The sequence below is a fragment of the Ochotona princeps genome, chromosome 11, assembly GCF_030435755.1.
Source record: "Ochotona princeps isolate mOchPri1 chromosome 11, mOchPri1.hap1, whole genome shotgun sequence".
Classification (NCBI taxonomy): domain Eukaryota; kingdom Metazoa; phylum Chordata; class Mammalia; order Lagomorpha; family Ochotonidae; genus Ochotona; species Ochotona princeps.
In genome coordinates, this window is record NC_080842.1 from 73,097,184 (window position 1) to 73,105,618 (window position 8,435).

Here is an 8,435-nt window from a genome sequence, read left to right on the forward strand (position 1 = left end):
GAACCCGCACCCACATGGGAGACCTGGAGATGCTCCAGGCTCCTGGCCCAGCAGGCTACGGCCATTGCAGCCATTTGTAGAATGAACCAGAGGACGGAAGATCTCTCATCCTTTTGACTCTAAAATTCTGCCTTTCGAATCAATGAATCAATCCTTCAAAAAGGCAAAAAAACAAAGACACGACTTGGGGGGTCAGCACCCCATGCCAGAGCGCCTAAGTTGGAATTTGCTTCTGACGGCCGCTTCCTGCACTGAGCATCTGACATGGGAGATCCAGGGTGAGCTCCTGGAACCCGGCTTGCTGGGCCAAGTCCTGGCTGCTGGAGGCATCTGGACAGGGAACCAGCACATGCAAGAGCAGGCTTAAAGTTTGTTTTGTTTTGTTTTATTATTTTTTTTTTTGAACGGCAGATGTGCAGAGAGGAGGAGAGACAGATCTTCCATCCACTGGTTCACTCCCTAAGTGGCCTCAACAGACAGAGAGCAGAGCTGTGAAGTCAGGAGCTTCTTCCAAGTCTCCCAAGCGAGTGCAGGGTTCCACAGACCACTTTCCCAGTCCATGGGCAGGAAACTGGATGGCAAGTGGAGCAGCTGGGAACAGAACTGGGACCCAAATGGGACCACAGCGCCACAGCAGAGGATTAACCAGCTACACCACACTTCGGCCCATGGAAAAAATACTCTTGCTCTGGCTGTCTTCAGCAAAGACATGGGGAGGCTGTTTACACCAGCTGGTGGGGCACTGCCTGCCACTGCGTGCCTGGCATCAGCTCTGAGCCTGCTCCCACCCAGCCCTGCCAACAGCAGTGAATGTGGGACTGTGCCCCGAACGCCTGGTTTCACCTGGCTCAAGCCAAGCCACCAGATATCTGGAGAGCACCTCAGCACACAGGATGGGGAGCACAGTGGCACACAGGATGGGGAGCACCTAGGCACACAGGATGGGGAGCACAGTGGCACACAGGATGGGGAACACAGTGGCACCGAGGATGGGGAGCACAGTGGCACACAGGATGGGGAGCACCTAGGCACACAGGATGGGGAGCAGCACAGTGACACACAGGATGGGGAGCACAGTGGCACCCAGGATGGGGAGCACAGTGGCACCCAGGATGGGGAGCACCTCGGCACACAGGATGGGGAGCACAGTGGCACACAGGATGGGGAGCACAGTGGCACACAGGATGGGGAGTACCTCGGCACACAGGATGGGGAGCAGCACAGTGGCACCCAGGATGGGGAGCACCTCGGCACACAGGATGGGGAGCACCTCGGCACACAGGATGGGGAGCACCTCAGTACACAGGATGGGGAGCACAGTGGCACACAGGATGGGGAGCACCTCAGTACACAGGATGGGGAGCACCATAGTACATAGGAGAGCCCTTTATATCTCTGGGTGTTTGTGTGTGTATATACCTTTCAAATGAATTTTTAAAGATTTTTTTAGTTATTTTTATTGGAAAGTCAGATATACAGAGAGGAGGAGAGACAGGGAGGAAGATCTTCCATTCGATGACTCACTCCCCAAGTGACCACACAGCCAGAGATGCACCAATCCTAAGTCACGAGCCAGGAGCAATTCTGGTTCTTTCACACGTGGGTGCAGGGTCCCAAGGCTTTGGCCCGTCCTCAACTGCTTTCCCAGGCCACAAGCCCAAAACCTTGGGACCCTGCACCCACGTGGGAGACCAGGAGGAGCTCTTTGCTCCTGGCTCCGGATCGGCTCAGCTTTGGCCCTTCTACACATTTGGGGAGTGAACTACTGGATGAAAGATCTTTCTCTCTCCTTCTCTCCCTCCTTTTCTCCTTCTCTCCTTTTCTCTCTCTCCTAACCTGTAACCTAGCCTGCTTTTCCAATAAAAAAAGTAAATATTTAAAAGAAACAAACCCATCACACACCCCAAGCCCCTTCTGCATAGCACCAGGCAATGTCTGGGCACCTTCTCCACATGCGACCCTAGGAGCTGGGGCTCTACCGCTCAGAGGGCCAGGGGCCAACACAGACTGGGGCTCTACCGCTCAGACGACGGAGGCCAACACAGACTGGGGCTCTAGCGCTCAGAGAATGGGGGCCAACACAGACTGGGGTTCTACCGCTCAGAGGACCAGGGGCCAACACAGACTGGGGCTCTAGTGCTCAGAGGACCAGGGGCCAACACAGACTGGGGCTCTAGTGCTCAGAGGGCCAGGGGCCAACACAGACTGGGGCTCTAGCGCTCAGAGGACGGGGGCCAACACAGACTGGGGCTCTACCACTCAGAGGACCAGGGGCCAACACAGACTGGGGCTCTAGCACTCAGAGGACCAGGGGCCAACACAGACTGGGGCTCTAGCGCTTAGAGAATGGGGGCCAACACAGACTGGGGCTCTACCGCTCAGACGACGGGGGCCAACACAGACTGGGGCTCTAGCGCTCAGACGACGGGGGCCAACACAGACTGGGGCTCTAGCGCTCAGACGACGGGGGCCAACAGACTGGGGCTCTAGCGCTCAGAGAATGGGGGCCAACACAGACTGGGGCTCTACCGCTCAGACGACGGGGGCCAACACAGACTGGGGCTCTAGCGTTCAGAGAATGGGGGCCAACACAGACTGGGGCTCTACCGCTCAGACGACGGGGGCCAACACAGACTGGGGCTCTACCGCTCAGAGAATGGGGGCCAACACAGACTAGGGCTCTACCGCTCAGACGACGGGGGCCAACACAGACTGGGGCTCTACCGCTCAGACGACGGGGGCCAACACAGACTGGGGCTCTACCGCTCAGAGAATGGGGGCCAACACAGACTAGGGCTCTACCGCTCAGACGACGGGGGCCAACACAGACTGGGGCTCTACCGCTCAGACGACGGGGGCCAACACAGACTAGGGCTCTACCGCTCAGACGACGGGGGCCAACACAGACTGGGGCTCTAGCGCTCAGAGGGCCAGGGGCCAACACAGACTGGGGCTCTAGCGCTCAGAGAATGGGGCACAGAGGCTGGTACTCCACCCAGCAGAGAGAGCCTTTCCCTTGCTGATGTTGCTTTCAAAAGAATGACATCTCTGAGTTACTCAGGTAAGTGCAAAGACAAGATTTGCCATCGACTGGTTTGCTCAGTTGGCCACAACAGCCAGGCTGGACCAGAGCTGCTTCCAGGCGGGTGCAGGGACCCAAACATTTGGGCCGTCTTCTGCTTTTCCCAGGCCATCAGCAGCTGGATGGGAAGGGGAACAGACTCCAGAACCTGTTTCGTATCACACACGCGAGCTTTAGGGGAATAATTGCAAACTTACATTTACAATCAGCCTCCAGGATGGTTTCCTTGGGGGGGCAGCGTTGCAGCACAGTGAACTAAGCCACTGCCTGAAATGCCAGCATCACCTAGCAACGCTAGTTCAAATCCCAGCTGCTCTGCTTCTGATCCTGCTCCCTGGTACTGTACCTGGGAAAGCAGCAACGAGCTGGGGTCCAGGCAGGCACGCGGAGCTTCCCCCGCACCTGAGAGAACCGGGGCCGCGGCATTCTCTCGTTCTTTCCCCCTTCAAATAAAAAGCTTTTACCACTATAGCATATCTTTAAAACACAATCAAAATGCTTATGAAAGAATTTTACAACTAAAAGGAGAAGCGAATGCTTTTCTTCTAAATATACGTAATGAAATAAATCTGGAACCAATATTTGGCTAATGAAACTGAAGGCAACAGGCAAGGCCAAAAAGTAAGGACGTGTAACTGGAAGACCTCAAGGGAACTCGGCGGGGCGTGTCCTGCTTCTGGAGATGCCTCCTTTGGTACAGTGGCACATGGTCAAACACCCAGATGGCCTAATCTGCCAAAACACTACCACACACACGAGGTGTAAGTGCGATTACTACAATCACTTAATGTACATTATTTAAGCCAGATATTTCAAAGCAAGCAGGAATTACAAGCCAGAACGGACAGAACAGCCGATGACTGTCTTGTGTCACCAAGGGTTTTTACCGATTTGACTGAAGCACTCGTGCTTTCCATCCGAGCATCCTTCCTGCTCCCCAGCAGCAGGAAACTCAGCCCTGAAAACGCCCACTGCAGCTGCTCTCCTCCCGGGGAGTAGGTAGTTGGGACCCGGGACCCTCCATGAATGCAACCAGAAAACACGAGGACACTGCCAACATGAGGGCTGGGAGGGCTACGGGTGAGCAGGCCACGTGCGGGCCAGCCCATGGGTGAGCAGCCCAGGCCACATGTGCCAGCCAACAGGTGAGCAGGCCACGAGCGGGTCAGGAGACTGGTGGCCCAGGCCATAGGCAAGCTACCCATGTGCAGAACAGGCCACGGGCAGAGAAGGCCACGGGTGGGCCAGGAGACAGGCCAGGCCACGGGCAAGCCAGCCCACGGGCGGAGCAGGCCACAGGTGGGCCAGGCCACGGGCGAGCCAGGTCAAGGGCCGAGCAGGTCACGGGTGGGCCAGGAGATAGGCAGGCCAGGCCACGGGCGGAGCAGGACACGGGCGAGCCAGGTCAAGGGCTGAGCAGGTCACGGGTGGGCCAGGAGACAGGCAGGCCAGGCCACAGGCGGAGCAGGACACGGGTGGGCCAGGAGACAGGCAGGCCAGGCCACGGGCGGAGCAGGACACGGGTGGGCCAGGAGATAGGCAGGCCAGGCCACGGGCGGAGCAGGCCACGGGTGGGCCAGGAGATAGGCAGGCCAGGCCACGGGCGGAGCAGGCCACGGGTGGGCCAGGAGACAGGCAGGCCAGGCCACAGGCGGAGCAGGACACGGGTGGGCCAGGAGACAGGCAGGCCAGGCCACAGGCGGAGCAGGACACGGGTGGGCCAGGAGATAGGCAGGCCAGGCCACGGGCGGAGCAGGCCACGGGTGGGCCAGGAGACAGGCAGGCCAGGCCACGGGCGGAGCAGGACACGGGTGGGCCAGGAGATAGGCCAGGCCACGGGTGGGCCAGGCCACAGGCACCAAGCGTCACCTGCTCCCACTACACACGGCGCCTGGATCGCAGCAGCAAGTGATCTGTTCCACCCTTCGGCGCACACGCGCGCGCACACACACACACACACCCCGAGGCTTTTTGTTCAACTGGAAACGCCTTTAACATAATGTGACTTACCAGCACTAACGACGCTCTAAGAACCCATACAACTTTTAAAGCCAAAAAGCAAAACCAAAAAGCAGAGCATCATCTCTCGGGAGCCAATGGGATCCCGGCCACGGCCGCCCTGCCCGCGGAGCCCGGGCCCCGGGCGCGCCCACGGGCGCACCGTCATGTCGGGGTCCCCGCGCCCGGCCCCGCTGTCACCGCGCGCGCCCGGCCCGTTATCCGCAGCCCCGGCAGCCCGAGGGGGCGGCGGCCGCTTACCTCGAAGTAGCCTCCGGGGGCGGAACCGCCCGCGCCCGCGCCGAGGGGCCCGTGGGCCGGCGCCGCGCCGCCCGGAGCCGCCAGGCCCGGGGCCTGGGAGCCGCGCAGCGCCGCCGGGCCGGCCTTGCCGCCGCTCGCGCCGCCGTTGCCCCCGCCCGAGCCGCCGCCGCCGCCGGCGCCGCCCCGCTTGTTCTTCCGGCGCTTGGCCCCGCGCTTGGCGTCGGCCGGGCTCATGGCGGGCGGGGAGAGGGGCTGCGGGCGGGGAAGGCGCGGAGGGCTGAGGCGGCGGCGGCCGGCCGCGGGGCGCGTCGCCTCCCGGGCGGGCGGCAGCTGCGGGGCGAGGCCGCGGGGCGGGGAGCGACGGCGAGTCCACCGGGCCCGGCGCCGCCGCTGACCAGAGTTAGAGTCCAATATGGCGGACACAAGGGGAAAGGGAGCCCAGTTTACGTCGGGGGAGGGGGAAGAGCGGCGGGGGAGGGGTGCGGGCGTCCGCCCCCCCGCCCGGGCGCCGCGGCCCCCCGGCCTCGCCCTCGCCTCCCGCCGTTAACGTGCGCCCGGCGCGCGAGGCACGCCGGGACTTGGAGTCCGGCGCGGCCGGGCGGCCGCGGGGGCGCGCGGCGGGGGAACCACGCTTCCCGTCGGGCCGTGCGCGGCGGAGGCGGGCGCGGGGAGTGGCGGCGGCGGGGACGCGCGCGCCGCGCGGCCTTGTGGGAGTTGTGGTCGAGGCGGCGCGGCCGGCGGGCGAGCAGGAGGCCGCGGGCGACGGCCCGAGAGGACGGCGAGGCCGGGCGGCGCTGCGTGGCGCGTCCGTGCCGGCTGGTCCCCGAGGACGCGGACCCCAGGCCCGCCCGCGAGCCCTGCGACCTTGGCTCAGCCGCCCCACCCGGGTGCAGGTAGCTCGGGGAGGACGGCTGGCCGGGGTCCGTGCGCTGTCCCTCCTCTGGGCAGCCCGCTGGCGCCGTCGTCCGGTGTCCCTGCCGGTCTGCCCCCACCCCACGGGGATCTCGGACGCCCAGCCGCTTGTCCCCCTCCTTCCCGGGCGCCTCGCGGCCTGCAGCAGGCCTCCGCGGGCAGCTGTGCTAACCCTGCCGGCCCGGTCCCAGCCTGGCGTGGGAACCGGAGCGACCACCGGAGCTCCCACCCCGCCGCCATGTGCACCCAGGGCTCGGGCCCTCTGCCTAGCCATCAGGCTCCCGTGTCACCCCAGGCAGGACACGGCTTGTCCCCCCGCGGGTCCGAGCACCCCGCTGCCATGTATACCCAGTACGAGGCCCCTCTGCCAGGCCGATGGACTCCCACAGCTGTCAGCCTCGGCCCCAACCATGAGGCACCCACGGAAGCAAACCCACCCTCTGCTGTAAGCACAGTCCCACACCCCCATGTCCCTGGGGTCCCTGGGCTGGGAGGAACGTGAGAAGTGAGAGTCTTCCTCTCCCAGCCCCGCGTCCCGCTTGTGCTCAGCAAGCAGGGACTGGGCAGCCGATGCCCAGCGTTTCTCGGCTGGAGGAGTGATGTTAAGATTGACCGTTTGTCAGCCTGTCACAGCACCGTGGGGAGCCCACGCGGCCATGGGACAGGAAGCAGACTCAGGAGGCAGGGCTCAGAGCACTGGCCACATGATAGAGATGGGGTGGCCGCCCCTGCGGTGGAGAACCTGGGCAGGGCACCCTCAGAAGCTACTGCAGGAGTTGGCACTTCGCCCATTAGGATCTCAGGTGCCCCTTTCCTGCTGTGCAGCCCCGGGGAGGCAGTGGCCATGGTTCCCACCACCCACACAGGAGACTTCCACCCCAGCCCTGGCCAGGGCAGGGGAGTGAACCAGTGGGTGCAGATAGTGTTTCTCCTCTAACTGCCTTCCACATAACCAGTGGTCACTCAAACAGCTGCAGCAGCCAGGGCCAGGTCAAGCGGAGCCAGGAGCTTCCTCTGGGTCTCCCACTTGGTGCAGGGGCACGCAGCTTTGGGCTGTCCTCTGCTGCTCTCCCAGGTACATTAGCAGAGAGCTAGATGAGTGCTAGAACTGGGATTGCAGGTGATGCTTTACCCATATGCCAGCGCCGACTGACTAAGCTTTAGCAAGCACCAAACAGCTCTAGCTAACGTGTGGCTCTTAGGCGTCAGCACTCGCCCTTGAGGGTACACTCAAATCCTGTCCCCTAGCTCCCACAACCTGCAGTGAACAAGCTGCAGAGGCCCGGTCGGATGCCAACATGTCTGGGTGTCTGGTGCCGTTGGGCAGTCCTGCTGGGGGCTTCAGCGGATGGCAGGGGCTCAGCACCTCGGGGTGCAAAATCTGCCTCACCCACGCTGCCCAGCATGTGTGTGCAGCAGCAAGAGCACCACGGACAGCCTTGTGCAATGCTAGAAGCAAGAGCTGGACACCCCGAGCCCCAGCTGGCAGGGATCCAACTCCCTGGGCAGTTAGCTTAGCCACCATTTCCCAGGACGCACGGCAGCAGGAGTGGGAGTTGAGAGCAGAACCAGGGCAGAGCCCAGCCCTGTGAGAAGCAGGCAGGCCTTCCAAAGCAAGTTTTCACTTCCAAACATCCGGGGCCAGAATAATGGCTCAGTTGGCTCATCCTCCAACCTGCCAGCACTGGCATCCCATCTGGGTGCTGATTCTAATCCCGGCAGCTCCACTTCCCATCCAGCTCCCTGCTAATCGCCTGGGAAAGCAGTGGAGAATGACGGGGAGCTCTGAAACCCTGTATCTGCATGGGAAGCCTAGAGGCCGCTAGCTCCTGGATTCAAATTGGCTGACTTCTGGCCATTACAGCCATTTGGGGAGTGACCCAGCGGATGGAAGATCTGTCTCTCCTCTCTCAAGGCTAATCAGGTAAATCATCACACAGTGTGTGGCTGGCGCATGTGATTGTGATAAAATGTCCTGGGGCACTTCACTTTAGGAAAGCCAGTTAGACAAGGCTTTGGCCACAGGCAAGACCACAGGCACTAAACTTCCATCCTAAGACACACAAACTCCACACAAACTGCAAAATGCAAGAAAGGATGCGAACTTGAGGAGTCCCAAAAATGCCGGCTGTCTCTGATGCTATGCCCCAAGGGGTCACCTGCAACTCCGTCCAGAAAAGCT

At 61.9% G+C, this 8,435-nt stretch overlaps 1 protein-coding gene across 4 annotated transcripts in view; it reads right to left on the reverse strand.

The window, feature by feature from the left end:
- Positions 1-5,796, reverse strand: part of FAM193A (family with sequence similarity 193 member A) — a 103,613-nt gene extending 97,817 nt beyond the window's left edge. For 3 of the 4 annotated variants that reach the window (XM_058670346.1, XM_058670347.1, XM_058670345.1), the window contains exon 1: positions 5,342-5,796. In XM_058670346.1, the coding sequence (XP_058526329.1) occupies positions 5,342-5,575 (234 nt within the window). In that variant the 5' untranslated portion in view covers positions 5,576-5,796. The remainder of the gene's footprint in view (positions 1-5,341) is intronic. The other variant, XM_058670348.1, reaches the window with a different exon arrangement.
- Between the last annotated feature and the right edge of the window lie 2,639 nt (positions 5,797-8,435).